Source organism: Callithrix jacchus, chromosome 15, assembly GCF_049354715.1.
Source record: "Callithrix jacchus isolate 240 chromosome 15, calJac240_pri, whole genome shotgun sequence".
Taxonomy (NCBI): domain Eukaryota; kingdom Metazoa; phylum Chordata; class Mammalia; order Primates; family Cebidae; genus Callithrix; species Callithrix jacchus.
In genome coordinates, this window is record NC_133516.1 from 89,336,089 (window position 1) to 89,357,796 (window position 21,708).

General features: G+C 39.3%; 1 protein-coding gene across 1 annotated transcript in view; it reads left to right on the top strand.

Annotated features, from left to right (window-relative positions):
- The window catches only part of LOC100412839 (OX-2 membrane glycoprotein), a 34,633-nt gene that overhangs the window by 2,539 nt on the left and 10,386 nt on the right, over positions 1-21,708 (top strand). The window contains exons 2-5 of the mRNA XM_035274179.3: positions 2,118-2,199; positions 6,036-6,362; positions 11,197-11,469; positions 13,432-13,539. Coding sequence (XP_035130070.2) covers positions 2,118-2,199; positions 6,036-6,362; positions 11,197-11,469; positions 13,432-13,539 — 790 coding nt within the window. The remainder of the gene's footprint in view (positions 1-2,117; positions 2,200-6,035; positions 6,363-11,196; positions 11,470-13,431; positions 13,540-21,708) is intronic.

Below are 21,708 nucleotides of genomic sequence, written 5' to 3' on the forward strand. Positions count from 1 at the left end.
CATAGGCAATAACAATGTAGTTTTGTAATGATAGAGGGAGATTTTAAAACCAACAAAACTTTATACATAGAGGAGGCAAGATGGTGTAGTGATTGTGGTTTTAAGCTCTGGAACCAGAATGCCTGGGCTTTCACCCCTTCTCTGTCACTTCATAGCTGTGTGACCTTGGGCAAGTTACTTCACTTCTCTGTGCCTCATATTCTTTATTTTGAAAGTGATGATCATAATAGTGCCTCCTATATAGATTTATATGAAATATTGGATGAAATACTTTATCTCAAATGCTAAGAACAGTGTCTAGTACATAATAACTATTCAATAAATGTTAGTATTCATGGTTTAGTTAATTTATGCAAAATATAAGTTGGAGTATTGTTTTAATGTATCATCTGGTGTGGCTTTTTATTCCAGTACTTTATTTTTGTCCTCTGGTGTTTCAAATCAGACAGTTAAGCACCCATTGCCTTAGAGGAGGAATTCTAAGCAGAAAATACATTTTAGTTTAAAATCCAGCATTTTGCAATACCAAGAGCCTTGCCATTCCAGTTTCAAATGCCTAAATGCTAAAAGATCAAGGATATAATGTTCATGCTAGAAAGAGTTGATTGGATGAATGCAGAGTGATGGAGAAACCAGCTTTTCTGGCTCAGAGAGATAAATATTTTCTAGGCTGGGAGAGCAAAATGGGACTGATTGATGTTTATGCTCAGATACCAGTTTGCATTCCCAAAATAAGGCCCTATGCCCACCCCCCGGACATGGAAAGTTCAGGTGAGTAGAAAATAGAACATGCAAGTAGTTGTTGAGATGCAAGAAAAAAAAAATGCCTGTGTCTCACAGTCCCTTGAAGGGACTGTAGGAAGCAGCATGCTTGTTCATCATGACGAGGGAACAGTAAAACAGAGACGGGTAGATACATGGGAATTTAGGCGGAAAGCCTTGTAGAATTTCCTTTCACCCAGCACAAAGGGAACCCAGGGACAGCCTGAAAGAACATGAGCGAACACCAGCTCATCTTGTGGGCAATAATTGCACAAATTAATGACAGTGATGACTTGAGGGGACACAGCCATTTTAGCAAATGCTAGCATAATAGATGGTTGTAATCAATGATTAGTAGTCCTGTCTTATAGCTTGGCATTTTCTGAACCCCCAGGAATGTAGATGCAATGCTAGAGGTTGGGACAATTATGGAGTGTTGGGTTTGTGGGAGACTGACAGAGATTATGCAACATTTATTTAAATTCTTACCTCTAATTGGAATAGTAACATGAAATAAAACTAAAGTTCAGTTAAGAAAATACAGGTAAAAGTTACATTCTTTACATATTTCTATTATGAAAAATAGAAATATAGAAAACATATAGGAAAAAATTACATTTCTTGCCTTTGCCCCCCATAAACATACATACAGACCAAATGAATGGATTCATGGGACTACTGCAGAGAAACGTTCAGCTGCCTCTACCCTGCCTTATCATTTTATAGAAGGATGATGCCCAGAATAACATTCTCTTAAATACTCCCATGATTTGTAAGAAGGCCAAGGATTTCTGCCCACACAGATGAAAATAAGGCAATGAAGGAAAAAATTAAAGCCAGTGCTGGTTTTTAAAACATGCATTTTATATATAAGACTTGCAGAATTAAAATGAACCTCAACAAAATTCAAGGCAGTCAAATAATGTTCCTGAAAAGTGGTTACCCTTGAGTTACATTTTTATTATTAACAGATGTGAATGTTTTTTGGCAAGTGGATGCTGTTTAACATTTGTATTCTCAGCATTTCCTGTATTTATTTAAGGCAGTTTGTTTTCCCCAGTGGTCCTGTGTCTTTGAGACCTCGCTCTTGACAGTGGTGGCTTTAGGAACAAGGTCCCAAGTTGCCAGGGATTGCTATTGTGTTGGAGCCGTGCTGCTGCTTTTCCCTCCTCATAAGCTTAACATGCTTTATTATTTCTTGCATTTATAACCTCTCGTTCTGCTCCCACAGAACCAAAGTTCTTTGGTGGGTAAAAACTCAGCTACGACATTCCCTGAAATAACGATTATACTGAAGCTTCCTTGGCTTTGTCCAAATCCAAACCCCATTTCTGTACTTTGTTTTCTGTCTTCAGGTGGTCAGGATGCTCTTCTGTCATCTGTCTACCCACAGCCTGGTTTGGGGCATGGCAGCAGTGATGCTATGCACAGCACAAGGTAAAGAAGCTCAATTTCCCTGCTTGGATTCCAGCAAACCCAATTTCTGGAGTTAAGACATTTGGCCACTATTGTTTGTGTGATGCTGGTTCCATTTATCTGCGTGAATTATTTAAACATTTAATCTGTTTGGAGGAGTGAGAGTGGTTCTTTCTGTTTCCCACATTTTTGTTTTCAATGTCGAAGCACACTTTGATATTTAGAAGCTGTTTCCCTAGTAGATGAACCAGCCTTATGGAAAATATCCTCTAAATTGAAATGCCATTTTTTACTTACTGAATTGAAAAACTCTTACAAATAATGATTTCCTGTGTCTATAAAAATATGGGAATGCTTGAATTCAGTCTTTTTGGAAGGTAATCTGGCAGTAAGCCTTAAAATTGGGTGTGTTCCCTTTTTACAGAAAAAAATGTAGAAAACAATGAAATGTAGAAGTTATACATGCTTATATTATCTGTTGTATAACAAATGTGGCTATGCCATCTACTTATCAATGGAAGTTCCTAGCTCTGCCTCCTCGGTTCCTTGGGAGGTCACACTCACTTTGCTAATGGCCTTTTCATCACTGCAGTGTGATGTTGCTCAGCATCAGCCTCCATAGATGTGGGTGATGCTGATGAAGATCAGGTGGGCTCTGGTCCATGACATTCATGACAGGACTTATCAACTGAACAGAGGAATCTAAATGGGATGCCATAGAAGTAGCAAAGAATTGTAAATGTCCCCGAAATGATTTCTTCCATAGTCAAAAAGAAAAAAGAAAAACTCATCCAAGAGTTGCACTCTAGTTTTGAGTCCCCTTTCACTCTGCTTTCTAAAAGCAATCATTTCTTCAAACCTCTGTTCTGCAGAATCTCAACCAACTTTAAGGAAACCTCAATCGTAGCAACAGATGTTGTTTCCCGGAACTTTTCACATCTTCCAAGAGTGCACATCATTTAGCCTTGAATTATGCAATACTCAGGGGTTCCAGCCTGTATTTGTTACACCATCTTTCATTCGCTGATATTGCTGGGGAGCTGTTTGCTCAGCCTCTTTTTTTCCTCTACTTATACTTAGCAACATTTTATCTATATTATCAGTCTTTAAAAACAAGTTTGGATGCTTGTGATCAAGTTTACATTTTCTGTACCATTGTATTAGTTAGTGCCTTTATCTTCTTTAATTCACTGCAGTTTTTGAAAGGAAGGATAGGAGGTTTGGAAGTAAGTGTATTCATTTTTCAATATCTCTTTTCTATTAAATGTTGCTAGAATTAAATATGTTTCTCTGAGAACTGTCTTGCCCATTTCTTTTTTTTTTTTTTTTTTTTTGAGACAGAATTTCACTCTGTCACCAGGCTGGAGTGCAGTAGCACGATCTCAGCTCACTGCTGAGACCTCCAAGGTTCACGCAATTCTCCTGCCTCAGCCTCCTGAGTAGCTGGGATTACAGGCGCCCCACCACCACACCCAGCTAACTTTTGTATTTTAGTAGAGCTGGGGTTTCACCTTGCTGGCCAGGCTGGTCTCAAACTTCAAACCTCAAGTGATCTGCCCACCTTGACCTCCCAAGCTGTTGGAATTGCAGATGTGAGCCACTGTGCCCAGCCTGTCTTACCCATTTCTATAGATTTATAACATATTATGCGCTCATTGTCATTCAGCTATCATACTTTATGATTTCTTCTATGATTTCTCATGTACCTAGGACTTAAAAGAAGTATGTAGATTTCTAATTTTATTGTATTACGAACTATGTTCAAGACCATACATAGAGTAACAACCTTTTTGTAGCCTATTTTGAGTTCAGTTTGGAAGAATGTTTTATGTGTGTTTTGAAAAGATTATACATCCTTTCTTTGAGTAAAGTGTGTGTGTTGCGGGGGTGTGGAAGGGGCTTATGTTATCTTTATTCATTTAGTATGAGTTATTGGGTTTATAGAGTTTATTATATCTCTTTCATTGTATTGACTTTCTCATAAGTTTGGCTATTTGTTATTATGTTGAGATTTTCCATCAAATAATCTATCATAGTATGAGTTGCTAGTATTGGAGAAGGGAAGAAATTTATATATATATATATATAAATATATGTATATATACACACACACAGAGATACCTACATACATATAAAGTACATAGTGTATCTCTATATAAACATATAAAACATTTATACTATTAAATACCTGATGTGTATATATAAATATGTATTGTTTTTCAAATTTTATTTTCTTCATGGTATGGTCTTACTTTGTCACCCAGGCTGGAGTACCATGATGTGATCATTGCTCACTCCAGCCTTGAACTCCTGGGCTTAGGCAATCTTCCTGTCCTAGGCTCCTCAGTAGCTAGAACTACAAGTATGTGCCACCACCACAGCTGGCTAATTTTTACATTGTTAGTAGAGACAAGGTTCTCATACTGTTGCCAAGGCTGATCTTGAACTCCTGGTCTCAAGTGATTCTTCTGCTTTGCCTTCCCAAAGCACTGGGATTACATGCATAAGCCATTGTACCTGGCAGTTTTTGGTATTTTCTATTTAACTTTTTTGCTTTAATAATTGTTTAAACATATGAAATTGAAGGATCTTAATATGATTGTGGATGTAAAATTTTTCCTTTGTAATTCTAGTAGTGTTTGCTTTATATATTTCAGAGTTATGTTGTTAGGTGCATAAATGTTCATAATTAATAGAATAGATCTGATTTTAGAGTGTTCCTTTTATCATTTTGAAAAATACTTTTTCTCCTCTTATAGTGCTTTTGTCTTCCATTCTCTTTTACCCCTCCTTTTAGAAGTCTTATTGGACTGATTTTGGAACATTTAAGTCTGCTCATTGAATTTTTCCTTAATTCCTGTTGTATCATTATCTCTTTGTGCTACATTCTAGAAGAATTTTATGGCCTGGTCTTATTGTTGACTAATTTACTCTTCAGTGACCTCCATTTTGCTAAGCTGGCCAACCTATTGCAATTTTATATTTTTCATTTTCTATGTCTCTAATTTCTATTTATAATGCTTTAATTATGCTTAGGATGTCACATGTATTCATGTCAAAGTATTTATTGGCTTATGATATCTTTATTCATTTGGTACAAGTTATTGGGTTTGTACAGTTTATTATTTCTCTCTTTCATTGTGTTGGCCTTCTCAAAAGTTTGGCTATTTGTTACTATGTTGAGATTTTCCATCGAATAATCTATTATATTATGAGTTGCTAATATTGTAGAAGGGAAGAAATTATCGCGTCGCATTTAATGAAAGTGGAGGTGTGTAAATTATTATTTGTGTGTCAGTTTCAAGATCCTCCAGAGCATTGTCCCATACATCTCTCTACCTACCTCTCTTGCTTCCTGGAGGCAGACACCTCTGTTCTGCCTGCTTCCTTTGGAGAATGTGTGGATGTGTGTGTGTTTGTGTGGAATCCATAAGGCTGCTTCATCTTCTTTACCTGAAGTGATCACTCTGCCTGTTATCGTTTGGCCTTTTCTGGCTCTTTGTTTCTACTTCTCCAAGCGTGGACATGCTTGGTGAAGCTGCTATCCTACCTGGCCGTTTACATCTTCAATCTCATTGTATCTTCTTCACACCTTAGAGAGGTCCTTCACAATTTTTTGTAACTGAGAGTTGATTTATTGTTTTTCTACTCTGTTACTATTCTTTAAAGATTGAACAAACATATTTGACCCTGTGTATCTCTTTGGAACCATGTAGCAATGTAAACAAATGTTTTTTTCTTTGCATTTTCTCTATTTTTTCTATGTTTGACATTGAAAATACATTGTATTTGTAATCAGGAAAAAGTGTATGTGTGTTACAATCTTTAAATATAAATGTTCTTTTCTGATTCCATAGTGGATGTGTTGACCCAGGATGAAAGAGAACAGCTGAATACACCTGCTTCCTTAAGATGCTCTCTACAAACTACCTACGAAGTTCTGATTGTGACATGGCAGAAAAAGAAAGCTCTAAGCCCTGAAAATGTAGCCACCTTCAGCAACAGCAATGGGGTGGTGGTCCAGCCTGCCTATAAGGACAAGTTGAACATTACCCAGCTGGGACTCCAAAACTCAACCATCACCTTCTGGAATACCACCCTGGAGGATGAAGGGTGTTACATGTGTCTCTTCAGTACCTTTGGTTATGGGATGATCTCAGGAACACCCTGCCTCACCCTCTATGGTGAGAGTCTCTGGAATACATTGTCTGTGTCTGGAAATACTATTTTCAAGAATGTTTGGAACAGGCGTAGGGCCCAGTTTTTCAGGATTTTAACCACAGAAAGGGTCATGAGAAGCTGTAGCTGTGTTTACAATTATTTGGAGAGCTTATGGGGATCCACTGAGTTTTTTGACTGGAGCTATCTCATCTCTGAGCGATTCTGCTGTCAACAGGAGTAATTTGAGGACAATGATGAGGGCAACAAGTTTTCCATTAGCAGTAATAAGATTCAGACCTGGATTTGCCACTAGCAATCCTGTGACCGTAGAAGAGCCCTATCCACTCTGCACTGGAGTTTCATTGTCTGCACAATAAGTGTGAAATAGATCATTTCTAGGGTCACTTACAACTTCAATTTTTTGGATCTAAGGGTAGAGCCAGATTGGGCTAGCCTTGAGCCAGTACGATTGTCCTTCTCATTTTGCTTCAGGGTAACTCTTTCAGGATTGATAAGGGCACATAGAGCATATCATTTCATACCTGAAATGATGCCAACTAAAGATATACCTGGACAATAAGCATTCTTTTAAAATCCAGGAGGCTTAGTTTAATGAGATTCCTTTCCTCTTAACTGACACACAGCTGAGAGAAAGATTAGGAAGTGGGAATAAGAGATAACTTTGGAGTGTGGCACACATGGCAGTAGTTTTAGAGAGTAGAGGACAAACTTAGGGTTACCCTATTAGGAATATTGAAGGGAGAGTTCAATCATACCAAGAACATTGCCCACAGGGAAGAAGAGACTTAGTAGATGAGAATGCAAGGGAAATAGCTTAGTAGATGAGGATGCAAGGGAGATAGGACAACACCAAAAGAAATTTCTTGTACTTACTTTGCCTGTGATGAGTCCTTTCTATAGAATCCACGCTATTTCTTTCTTGATTTCCACTTCTTTCATTCTCTTTGTTTCTTTCTCTCTTACTCTTCCCTGTCTCCTTCCTTCCTTTCCTCCTCTCTGCCTTCCTTCTTTCCTTCCTCCTAATTTTTCTTATTTTTTTCTTATGTCATATTTTTCTCGTTTCTGTTTCTTTCTTTTTTTTTTTTAGAAAAAAAAATAAGTAAAGGAGAGGAAAAAAGAGGAAGAGAAAGAGGGAGAGTAAATGGAAATATTGCTTTATTTTGAAAAAAATTGGGTATTAATAATGGCCAATCAATGTTTCATTTAAACTTATGGGTAGGTGTGATGTGGTATTGTCAAGAATGTATATTTTGTGTATTTGAAGTGGAGTGCTCTATAAATATTTATTAAGTTTACTTGTTCCAGATCTAAGTTCGAGTCCTTGATATCCTTATTAATTTTCTGTCTCATTGAATCTAAGTCTCGAATCTGGGTGTTAGGATCGTTAGCTCTTGTTGTTGCATTGATCCTTTTACCACTATATCTTTGTTGCTTTAAAATCTATTTTATCCGATACGAGAATTGCAACTCCTGCTTTTTATTTATTTATTATTTATTTTTGCTCTCCATTTGGTTGGTAAATCTTTCTCCATCCCTTTGTTTTGAGTCTTTATGTATCCTTGCATGTGAAACAGGTCTGGATGTAACATGCCATTGGGTTTTGGCTGTGTCTGTGTCTTTTGATTGGGGGATTTAGTCAATTTAAATTTAGGGTTACTGCCATTTGATGTTGACTGGCTGTTTTATCCATTCGTTGGTGTAAATTCTTCTTTATGTTGGTGCTCTTTACTTTTTGGTGTATTTTTAGAAAGGCTAATACTGGTTGTTTCTTTCTGTGTGTAATGCTTCTTTCAGAAGCTCTTGTAAAGCAGGCCTGGTGGTAATAAAATCTCTGAGTTCTTGCTTGTTCATAAAAGATTTTATTTTTCCTTCAGTTGTGTAGCTTAGTTTGGCTGGATATGAAATTCTGGGCTGAAGGTTCTGTTCTTTGAGGATGTTGAATATTGGCCCCCACTCTCTTCTGGCTTGTAGAGTTTCTGCTGAAAGATCTGCTATAAGTCTGATAGGCTTGCCTTTGTGGGTAACCTGACCTTTCTCTCTGACTGCCCTTAGTATTTTCTCCTTCGTTTCAACCCTGGTGAATCTAACGATTATGTGCCTTGGGGTTGCTCTTCTTGAGGAATATCTTTGTGGTGTTCTCTGTATTACCTGGGGTTGAATGTTGACCTGCTTTGCTAGTTTAGGAAAATTTTCCTGAATAATATCCTGAAGGGTATTTTCCAGCTTGGATTCATTCTCTCTGTTGCATTCAGGTACACCTATCAAACGTAAATTTGGTCTTTTCACATAGTCCCACATATCTTGGAGACTTTGCTCATTCTTTTTTATCCTTTTTTCTCTAATATTTTCTTCACGTTTTATTTCATTAAGTTGGACTTTGACCTCTGATATCCCTTCTTCTGCTTGAACAATTCGAGTGTTTAAACGTGTGCATACTTCTCGGAGTTCCTGTATTGTATTCGTCAGTTCCATTAATTCACTCATACTCCTCTCTAAGTTGTCTATTCTCAATAGGATTTCATCAAACCTTTTTTCAAAGTTCCTAGTTTCTTTACGTTGGGCTACAACATGGTCTTTTAACTCACTGAAGTTTTTTATTATCCATTCCTTGAAGAGTGATTCTGTCATCAGGATGCGCTCGTTCTCCATCAAGCCTTGTTCCATTGTCGATGTGGAACTGTGATCATCTTTAGAGGGAGAGGCGTTCTGATTTTGAGTGTTCTCAGCTTTTTTACGCTGGTTTCTTCCCGTCATTGTAAATTTATCCTCCTGTCCTCTTTGAAATTACCAACTTTCAGATTAGGTCTCTTGAGTGGATGTCCAGGTTGTTAGTTCCCTGGGCCAGAGCAGCAGCGTTAAAACTGATGGTGCTTTTCTGCCCAGGATTCTCCTGTCTGGCTTCCTTCTTGTGTCCGTAGTAGGCAACTCTGCCTTCCCAGGGCTCCAAACCTCGGTCAGAAGGGAAACTGGTCCTGTTTACTCTGCGCCAAGTGCTGCCGCGCCGAGGTGCCGTCACAGCCGCTGCGCCGGGCTCTGGTGTCCTGCTGGGGACCCGTGCGGGTCCTCCAAACCTGTTTACTCTGCTCTGAGAGCTGCTGCGCCAAGGTGTCGGTGGAACCACTGTGCCGACCATGAGAGTCACGCTGGCCACCCATGTGTTTCCTCCACTGGGGATCTTCTGCTCCGTGAGCGACCAGAATTTGTCTGAAAGTGTGGCGTCCTCTAGTTCTCCGCGCCTTCCCTGAGAGCTGCAATCCCGGGATGTTAGCGATCGGCCATCTTGGATCGTTCCCTCATTTCTGTTTCTTTTTGCTCTCTTCCTCTTTTTCTCTCATCTTTCTTTCTCTTAGTCTCCTTCCTTTACTCATAGACTTTTTGTATTTTTTTTTTCCTGAAAACCAGATGCCTCTGAGATTTAAAGCTAGTGATTCTGTTCTCTTCCACCCCAACCTTTTCCAGCCACACCTTAAAACTTTCATCTAAGCCATTCTTTGATACATCATAGGACCTTGACACTCAGTCTAGCCACAACCATATTCATATATTTTCAGTTTTATTTCCCTTCTTCCAGTTCTCATAGACATTAGTAATCTGGGTACTCTGTAGCCAGAGTCACAGTTCCATAGCCCTACTTCTCCCAACCCATGGTCATCTACCTGCCTCTTGAACCTATAAGCATAGCCCAGGCTTTCAGTTAGTACTGGGATTTAACTATCTTGTGGGCTCCAAAGTCAATCACAGAAAGACAAGTCTACATTTGCTTAGAAAAGGAAAATTCTATGGTCCAACAAAAATGAACTCACTAATCAGGGGATTTTCAAGAGGGTACAAGTTACAGCTGGCCTGAAAACAATTTTTTTCATGTGCTAGTTATTTTCTCTTAGGTGATTTCCAATGCTCTTCCAACAGTCATTTTTAGAGTTTTTAAGGTTATTAGCTATGAATTCCAAATTCGCATTTTGTGTAGCTCTTTCAAAAAGGGATTTTTCACCTCTTTCCCATGTATCTAATTCACTGGTTCAGCTTCAAGAAGAAAATAACTATCACTAGGCCGGGTGCAGTGGCCGATGTCTGTAATCCCATCACTTTGGGAGGCTGAGGCAGGTGGATCACCTGAGGTCAGGAGTGCAAGACCAGCCTGGCCAACATGGTAAAACCCCATCTCTACTAACATACAAAAATTAGCCAGCCATGATGGCGGGTACCTGGAATCCCAGTTACTCGGGAGGCTGAGACAGGAGAATCACTTAAACCAGGAGAAGGTGATTGCAGTGAGCTGAGATGACGCCACTGCACTCCAGCCTGGGGAGTGTGGCTGCGCGAGACTCTGTCTCTAAACAGTAGCCTTTCTATGGGCTCTCTGTTCTGAAACTGCCCTGGTGCTTCTGATAGATACAGGCTATATATATGGCAGTAGGTGATGCTGGTTGGGGGTTATAGTCAAACCATTGAAGACGAATTCGTAGAAGAAGGCAGAGATGCCACATTGCTCCCGGAAAAGAAGAACAGAATAAGTAGGCTTTGCACTGTTTGGGAGAGAAAAGTAACATCTGATTTCCCAATACTCTATGTCCATCCAACTAATTTTGCTACAGAAAAATTACAAAGAGGGCCTTTCTCATCACAGGTTTGTACTAGGCCAGTCTCCATTCTGCAGATCAGAGAATTAGAAACAAGAAGAACTGGAAAGTCCCCATTTTGGGTAGGATATGCCACCCTATCTTTCTAGCCTCCACTATGTTTGTATAAGCATATTTCCCTCATCTCTCTGAGGAGACTGCAGGACTCAGACCAGGTGCTTAGCTGATAACAGGTTGTATTTCTTTTTTGTCCCAGTACAGCCCATAGTATCCCTTCACTACAAATTCTCTGAAGACCACCTAAATATCACTTGCTCTGCCACTGCCCGCCCAGCCCCCATGATCTACTGGAAGGTTCCTCAGTCAGGGATTGAAAACAGCACAAAGACTGTGTCTCACCCAAATGGGACCACGTCTGTTACTAGCATCCTCCAGTTCAAAGACCCTAAGAATCAGGTGGGGAAGGAGGTGATCTGCCAGGTGCTGCACCTGGGGACTGTGACCAACTTGAAACAAACCTTCAACAAAGGTAAGAGAATGCGAGCAAGGTGGCTGTGGTTGTATCTGTGTGCACACACCTGGAAGGGGATGAATATCCTACAAAGTTTTCAGCCTCTTAGCATAAGAGCTATTTGGAGAAAGGATGGGGTAAATAAGGAAAAAATAAAAAACAGTTGAGAAAACAAATAAAGCAAGTTTTACTTTCATAAATGTGGTTCATTGCCCACACACCAAATGCTGTTGCTGAGATCCATTCATTTATTTATTTCTTCCATTTAACTACCATGTAATTAGGTTTGTTCTGGGCCAGATTTTGGGTTAAACATGAAAAATGCAACAATGAGCAAGACTCAGTCCCTAAGTTTCTCATCTACTAGGGAGTACAGATAAATGGATGGGCAATTGTAAAACTGTGCATTGAATTCTCCAGAGAGAAAGCTATGATGCACCATGAGAGGACTGGAGGTTGAGAAGGAGGGGCTCAATCTGGGAGAGAGATTTGGAAGGTTTCCTGGAAGCAACATCTGTGATGAAACTACTGTGTAATCTACACTGTGAGAAAGGGACCTATCTGAAGTGCTTTCATCACCCATTTTAAAACAAATGCCTCTCATCCAAGTTCCTTTTTACTCTCTTGTGTTTTTTATCTAAACTACTGTCTTCGGGCCTCATAGATACAAGAGGTGAGAATATAGAGGAGAGAAGAAAGGGAGCAGAGATTATAAAGACAAGAAGTTTTAGCATAATAGCCAAATCTTTTCTCTGTGTAGTTTTGAAGCACTGACTCTAGATGAAGCAGTCAGTAATAAGCCTTCTAAAAAATATTACTGCTCTTTTTGGGAGAAATTATGAGCAATAAAATGGAAAAACTTTCTACACACATCTCTTTAGTGCAGTGGCCTCTAAGGCTCACCCCCTCTAGGCATTTCTGGAGACCCTGAAAACTCAGACTAATCAGAAGTTGGATATTTACATCAATTTGGTCAGAAAGACTTGCAGTGTTGAATCTGGATATTTGTGAAGAGATCTTTAGATTCAGCCATGGCAAAGGGTATAGTTTCTTGAAAAACAAAAACCTAAAAAAGAATGTCTCTTTTTTTCCCCCAAGAATGCCAGATTTCACTTATATCACTTAGTGTTTATATACTACTTATATAATGTTTGTTTATTCTGTGAACATTTACCAAAAATCTTCCACGCTCAAAGCATTATGCTCAAAGCACTGGAACTATAGAAATTAGACAAATCCCTGTCTAAAAGTCTGAAGGTGTCAGTTAAATAGTCATGTGACGAAACCCGTTATGGAGGTATGGAGATGTTAGAGACTCCCAAATCAAAAAGTTCCTCGTCTGCCTTTGCATTACAACATGACGCGGAGGAGCTGATATATAGGCTGAGTTGCATTGATTGACTACTGGAAAGAGATTTAATAACAAAGTCATAGATAAGAAGATATGTAATAAAAACTTTGAGATGAGTTATCTCTGGGGGTAGAAATAATGAGGTTTTTTTTTTTTTTTTTTTTTTGCTTTATACTTCTCTGTATTTTCCACAGTTTCCTCAATAAACATATATTCTTTTAATAGACAGTATGGCAAAGAATATGTGCTTTAGAGGCAAACAGACTTTCAACCAAGCCTTGGTTATCCCGTTCGCTGTTCTGATTTTGATCTCAGTTAAAGTTTCCAAGCCTCAGTTTTCTTTAAATCTGTTAGATAATAGTATCTATCTCTTGGGATATTGTGAAGATTAAGTGATATACATTGATACATTTAAAGCTCTTGTTACATAGTAGCCAAATACAGCATGTTAGCTATTGCTAATATCTAAATATTATTAAAATGATACAGAGTCATGCATGTAAACCTCCATATGTATGTATTTAACGACAATTTCAACTGAAAGGTCAACTCTATTGCTTTGTCACTTTTTGCCTCAACAATTTCCTCTAGTGACATCATTTTTCTCTTTCTTTCTTAAATATCTGTAGGCTACTGGTTTTCAGTTCCACTATTGTTAAGCATTGTTTCCCTGGTAATTCTTCTGGTCCTGGTCTTAATCTTAGTGTACTGGAAACGTCACCGGAATCAGGACCGAGGTGAGTCACCACAGGGTGTTAAAAGAAAAATGACAGAAATTATATTTTTAATGACGATTTGTGGGTCTTTTGAAGATATAAATAAGGGAATGGCAACAATGCGTTTTGTTTGTTGTTTCCAAAATACAGACATGTTGGTATTCTTTTAAAATGTGTCATGGTATTGTCTTACAATTGGACATTAAATTGAACATTTCTGCTTTTTGTTTGCTAAGATGACTTAAAAGCTAATGGAATCAAACAATGGTGATAGAACCAAAGAAAGAAGTCTGGCACCCATGCAGGATCCTTTCACTCATCATGAGAAGGACAATCTCTTCTCTTTTTACAGCACTTCATGGGCCATCTGCCCATTTAAGAGGCTGAAATTGTCCAGTTATGATCACTCATTAAGAGGCACTTTCTGTGCCCCTTTCTATTCCCATGATGCCTCAAACACTATCAGCATCATGCAAGTGATCAATACTTACAGTAACTGTGTCACGTTGTTCTGCCTTTTTAGACTGTAAATTTCTCTTTATCTTTCACAACTATCATGACATCTTATATATGCCAGGTGCTCAATAAATGTTAATTTATTTAATGTTAATTGATAAATGTTAAATGTTAACTGATTGAGGACAGAGAGAATTTAAAATTCACTTTCTTGAGGAGACTGACTCAAGATGGCACGGTGAGAACAACCCAGGATTGAAGCTCTCGGTGAACACGCGGAGGGTGAGTAAGGGCCGCATTTCCAAACAGATCTTTGTTGCCCACAGAACGGGGAAATTCCCAGGTATAAAAGAGATGCAGAATGCCAGTGCAGTGGTTTTGGCTGGTGTAGCCGGCGGCCAGTGCAGCCAACGGCTGGCGCTACAGCGTAGCAGCACTCCACAGCACTCTGCACAAAGCGCACTGGTCCGGGTGCCCTGTTGAACCGGCAATCTGAGACTTGAGAGGGCAGATTGGCATATCCATTAGATTGAACAGGACTTGGACAGTGAGCCAGGCCAGGAGATTCCAAGGAAACAACGTTTTGGGCCAGCGCAGTGGGACAAACCAAATGGTGATTCCAAACACTCTGCATGGAGAGTTTCACTGCGGGCACAGCTGAACCCAAAAAGGTGCAGCTCAGTGGGGGAGGGATGTATGCAATTACCAAGGCAATCTGCCCCTACTGAGGTACACTCCCACTGCTGATGTAGCCTGCCGTTGCCAAGGCAACCCGCCACAACAGAGAGACTCCGCCACAGGGCATAGCCCGTGGCAGCAGGGTGGAGACTGCAGCAGCAGGGCAGAGCCTGCAGCAACAGGGCGGACCTCACACCAGCAGGGTGGAGCCTCGGCAGGCAAATAGTCACTAGACTGCCCTCTAGCTAAGCAGGACAGTGCAATGGACACTCATAAAGAAAGCCCCAACCCCCCGAGACAGAGCATCTGAGAAAAAAGGCTTTTTTTATGAGTTCTGCTGCAGCAGAATTAAATGTAGCAGCCTAACAGCCCTGAATGAACAACAGAGCTCACAGCTCAGCACTTGAGCTCCTATAAAGTACAGACTGTCTCCTCAAGCAGCTTCCTGACCCCTCTATATCCAGAAGACTGACATTTGGCAGCCATCATTCTGGGACAAAGATAGCAGAAAAAGAAACTGGTAGCATCCCTCACTGTTCCGCAGCTGCTATAGGTGCACCCCAGACAAGCAGGGCCTGGAGTGGACCTCAGCAGTCATACAGTGGAGGGGCTAGACTGGTAGAAGGAAAACCAAGTAACAGAAATACGTCATCATCAACAATCTGGGCATCCACTCAGAGACCCAATCGAAAAGTCAGCAACTACACAGAAAAGTGGATAAATCCACAAAGATGGGAAGAAACCAGCACAAAAAGGAGGAAAACACCCGAAACCAGAACACCTCGCCTCCTAGAAAGGACCAAAACTCCTCACCAGCAAGGGAACAAAGCTGGACGGAGAATGACTGTGACAAAATGACGGAATTAGACTTCAGAAGGTGGATAATGGGAAACCTTTGTGAGCTAAAAGATCATGTATTAAATCAATGCAAAGAAACTAAGAACCTTAAAAAAAGATTTGAAAAAAGATTTGAGGAAATGATAACAAGAATGGATAATGTAGAGAGGAATATGAATGAATTGAAGGAGCTGAAAAACACAATACGAGAACTTCACGAAACATGCACAAGTTTCAACAGCCGAATTGACCAAGCAGAAGAAAGAATATCAGAAGTCGAAGATCAACTCAAAAAAATAAAATGAGAAACCAAGATTAGAGAAAAAAGCACAAAAAAAATGAACAAAGTCTCCAAGAAATGTGGGACTATGTGAAGAGACCTAACCTACGTTTGACAGATGTAACAGAATGTGACGAAGAGAATGAATCCAAGCTGGAAAATACTCTTCAGGATATTATCCAGGAAAATTTCCCCACCTAGCAAGGCAGGCCAACTCTCAAATTCTGGAAATACAGAGAACACCACAAAGATATTCCACAAGAAGAGCAACCCCAAGGCCCATAATCGTCAGATTCAACAGGGTTGAAATGAAGGGGAAAATACTAAGGGTAGGCAGAGAGAAAGGTCGGGTCACCCACAAAGGGAAGACCATCAGACTCACAGGAGATCTCTCAGCAGAAACACTACAAGCCAGAAGAGAGTGGGGGCCAATATTCAACATCCTTAAAGAAAAGAACTTTCAACCCAGAATCTCATATCCAGCCAAACTGAGCTTCAGAAGCGAAGGAAAAATAAAATCCTTTGCGAACAAGCAAGTACTAAGCGATTTTGTCACCACCAGGCCTGCTTTACAAGAGCTCCTGAAAGAGGCACTACACATAGAAAGGAACAACCAGTACCAGCCATTCCAAAATCACACTAAATGCTAAAGAGCATCAACATAATGAAGAATCTACATCAACTAACGGGCAAAACAGCCAGCTAGCATCAAAATGGAAGGATCAAATTCACACATAACAATATTAACCATAAATGTAAATGGACTAAATGCACCAATCAAAAGACACAGACTGGCAAATTGGACAAAAATCCAAAACCCATCAGTGTGCTGTATCCAGGAAACCCATCTCACATGCAAGGATACACAAAGGCTCAAAATAAAGGGATGGAGGAAGATTTACCAAGCAAATGGAGAGCAAAAAAAAAAAAGCAGGAGTTGCAATTCTCATCTCTGATAAAATAGACTTTAGAGCAACAAAGATCAAAAGAGACAAAGAAGGCCATTACATAATGGTAAAATGATTCATACAACAAGAAGAGCTAACGATCCTAAACATATATGGACCCAATGCAGGAGCACCCAGATACATAAGGCAAGTTCTTAATGACTTATAAAAGGACTTAGACTCCCACACAATAATAGTGGGAGACTTTAACACTCCACTGTCAATATTAGACAGATCAACCAGACAGAAAATCAACAGGATATCCAGGGCTTGAATTCAGACCTGGAACAAGCAAACCTGATAGACATTTACAGAACTCTCCACCCCAAATCCACGGAATATACATTCTTCTCTGCACCACATCACACCTACTCTAAAATTGACCACATAATTGGAAGTAAAGCACTCCTCAGCAAATGCAAAACAACTGAAATCATAACAAACAGTTTCTCAGACCATAGTGCAATCAAGTTAGAACTCAGAATTCAGAAACCAACCCAGAACCACACAGCTTCATGGAAACTGAACAACTGGCTCTTGAATGTTGACTGGATAAACAATGAAATGAAGGCAGAAATAAAGAAGTTCTTCGAAACCAATGAGAATGAAGATACAACATGCCAGAATCTCTGGGACACATTTAAAGCAGTCTCTAGAGGAAAATATAAACCAGTAAGTGCCCATATGAGGAGAATGGAGAGATCCAAAATTGACACCCTATCATCAAAATTGAAAGAGCTAGAGGAGCAAGATCAAAACAACTCAAAACCTAGCAGAAGACAAGAAATAACTAAGATCAGAGTAGAACTGAAAGAGATAGAGACATGAAAAACCCTTCAAAAAATCAATAAATCCAAGAGCTGGTTTTTTGAAAAGATCAACAAAATAGACAAACCACTAGCCAGACTGATAAAAAAGAAAAGAGAGAACAACCAGACAGATGCAATAAAAAACGATAAAGGGGAAATCACCACATATTCCACAGAAATTCAAACCATCATCAGAGAATATTACAAACAACTCTATGCACATAAACTAGTAAACCTGGAAGAAATGGATAAATTCCTGGACTCCTGTGTCCTCCCAAGCCTAAACCAGGAGGAAGCTGAAACTATGACTAGACCAATAACAAGGTCAGAAGTCAAGGCAGCAATTAAGAGCCTACCACACAAAAAAAGCCCAGGTCAAGAAGGGCACAGCCGAATTCTACCAGACACACAAAGAGGAGCTGGTACCATTCCTTCTGAAACTATTCCAAATAATCCAAAAAGAAGGAATCCTTCCCAAATCATTTTATGAGACCAATATCATTCTGATACCAAAACCCGGCAGAGACTCAACAAGAAAAGAAAACTTCAGGCCAATATCCATGATAAAATAGATGCAAAAATCTTCAATAAAATATTGGCAAGCCTATTACAACAGCAAATCAAAAAACTTATCCATCATGATCAAGTAGGATTCATCCCAGGGATGCAAGGCTGGTTCAACATATGCAAGTCTATAAACGTAATTCACCACATAAACAGAAACAAAAACAAAAACCACATGATTATCTCAATTGACGCAGAGAAGGCATTCGACAAAATTCAACAGCGCTTTATGCTAAAAACCCTCAATAAACTCGGTATCGATGGAATGTATCTCAAAGTAATAAAAGCTATTTATGAGAAACCAACAGCCAATATCATACTGAATGGGCAAAAACTGGAAGCATTCCCTTTGAAATCTGGCACTAAACAAGGACGCCCTCTTTCACCACTCCTATTCAATATAGTACTGGAAGTTCTAGCCAGAGCAATCAGGCAAGAAAAAGAAATAAAGGGTATTCAAATAGGAAAGGTGGAACCCAAATTGTCTCTATTTGCAGATGACATGATAGTATACCTAGAAGACCCCATCGCGTCAGCCCAAAAACTCCTGAAACTGATAAGCAACTTCAGCAAAGTCTCAGGATATAAAATCAATGTGCAAAAATCACAAGCCTTCCTCTACACCAATAACAGACTTAAAGAAAGCCAAATCAAGAATGAACTGCGATTCACAATTGCTACAAAAAGAATAAAATACCTTGGAATACAACTCACAAGGAACGTAAGGGACCTCTTCAAGGAAAACTACAAAGCACTGCTCAACGAAATCAGAGAGGACACAAACAGATGGAGAAACATTCTATATTCATGCTTAGGAAGAATTAATATCGTTAAAATGGCTATACTGCCCATAGTAATTTACAGAATCAATGCTATCCCCATCAAGCTACCATTGACTTTCTTCACAGAACTGGAAAAAACCACCATGAACTTCATATGGAACCAAAAGAGAGCCCATATAGCCAAGTCAATTCTAAGCAAAAAGAACACAGCGGGGGGCATCACACTACCGGATTTCAAGCTATACTACAAGGCTACAGTAATCAAAACAGCATGGTACTGGTACCAAAACAGAGATATAGACCAATGGAACAAAACAGAGGCATCAGAGGCAACACAACATATCTACAACCATACAATCTTTGATAAACCTGACAAAAACAAGCAATGGGGAAAGGATTCCCTGCTTAATAAATGGTGTTGGGAAAACTGGCTAGCCATGTGCAGAAAGCAGAAACTGGACCCCTTCCTGACACCTTACACTAAAATTAACTCCAGATGGATTAAAGACTTAAACATAAGACCTGGCACCATAAAAACCCTAGAAGAAAATCTAGGCAAAACCATCCAGGATATAGGAGTAGGCAAGGACTTCATGAACAAAACACCAAAAGCATTGGCAACAAAAGCCAAAATAGACAAATGGGACCTAATGAAACTCCACAGCTTCTGCATGGCAAAAGAGACAGTCACTAGAGTGAATCAGCAACCAACAGAATGGGAAAAAATTTTTGCAGTTTACCCATCTGACAAAGGGCTGATATCCAGAATTTACAAAGAACTCAAACAGATTTACAGGAAAAAAACAAACAAGCCCATTCAAAAATGGGCAAAGGATATGAACAGACACTTTACGAAAGAAGACATATATGAGGCCAACAATCATATGAAAAAATGCTCATCATCACTGGTCATTAGAGAGATGCAAACCAAAACCACATTGAGATACCATCTCACGCCAGTTGGAATGGCGATCATTAAAAAATCTGGAGACAACAGATGCTGGAGAGGATGTGGAGAAAAAGGAACACTTTTACACTGTTGGTGGGAGTGTAAATTAGTTCAACCATTGTGGAAGACAGTGTGGCGATTCCTCAAGGCCTTAGAAATAGAAATTCCATTTGACCCAGTAATCCCATTACTAGGTATATATCCAAAGGGCTATAAATCATTCTACTATAAGGACACATGCACACGAATGTTCATTGCAGCACTGTTTACAATAGCAAAGACCTGGAACCAACCCAAATGCCCATTGATGATAGACTGGATTGGGAAAATGTGGCACATATACACTAGGGAATATTATACAGCAATCAGAAATGATGAGTTCGTGTTGTTTGTAGGGACATGGATGAATTTGGAGAACATCATTCTCAGCAAACTGACACAAGAACAGAAAATGAAATACCGCATATTCTCACTCATAGGCGGGTGATGAAAAATGAGAACACATGGACACAGGGAGGGGAGTACTAAACACTGGGGTTTATTGGGGGAAAAAGGGGAGGGCCAGCGGGGGAGGGCGCTGGGGAGGGATAGCCTGGGGAGAAATGCCAAATGTGGGTGAAGGGGAGAAAGGAAGCAAAACACACTGCCATGTGTGTACCTATGCAACTGTCTTGTATGTTCTGCACATGTACCTCAAAACCTAAATGCAATAAAAATTTTTAATAAAATTCACTTCCTCCTATTGTAAATTCAGTACCTCATAAATGCCAATCTAAGATACTATAAGAAATTATAAAATAAGAGACACTATAAAGCAAGAGAAGTGAGTTAAACAAAGAGGAAGAATGAAATGTCTGGTTTCTGAAGACAGTGCATAATTTATTGAAGTGAATACAAAGCTGCACTTTATGTTTTGTGTAATGGGAATCTGCTAGAGTGAAGGGGTAAGGTGGGAGTTTCCTCCATTTCAGATGACTGCAGGATAGGGGACAGGAAAGAAACCAATGTTGGCTTTGATTGCTATTTTAGACTTTGCTTAAAAGTCTCACTCAAGTATAACCTTTTTTCCTTTCATTTTATGTTCTATATAAATGTTTTCTTTCATTTTATGTTTATATTTTTATGTTTTGTTCATGTTTCAAGGTTTTGACCATTTTATTTTGCATAGTCCTCCAGATTAATTCTTGTGAATTTATAAAACATACAAAAAGCCTCCATGTCAGTGACCCTTTTGCAAAAGTAGGTAAAGGTATTTGTTCTGTCCAGGAGAGAAGATTACAGGTCAGTTAATCTTATTGCACACAATTATAAGCTCAGAGAACTCATAAGTATTCCACAAAATAAAATCAAAGGCAGAAGTGTTTGATTCTACTTTATCCTGACATTTTTCTTTTCCAGTTAGGAAACTGAAGCCCAGAGAGGGAAGCTGACTTTCATCCATAAGTTCATACAGCTTCTTAAGAGCAGGCTAGGACTAAACCATAGTGCCCTGACCTCTGCCAAATGTTCTTTCTGTCATTGCTGATGCCCTAGTGTCTTGACTTGAAAGGAGCTACTGTTGTCAATTGCATTCACTTAATCTGTGCATAATGTTAATGCCCTTTTCTTTTGGAAAGTGCCAGCAGGAAAGTATAAAGTATTTAAATTCATTTTTAAAAGCCCCTATTGGGCAAAAGTCTAATAATGCAATCTACTCAAGCCAGAGGTAAATTCTACTGGAAAGACACATGCAAAATAATTACCCTTGTTCATTAAGCAAGCCTTGGATTTTCTGGGAAATATAACCATTCAATGCCAATATCCGATTCTTGAAGCAAAAAGAATCAGCTTATTTCTCTGCCCAAGTTTTCACTCATTTATGAAATAAATACCTGAACCTATGTTGACT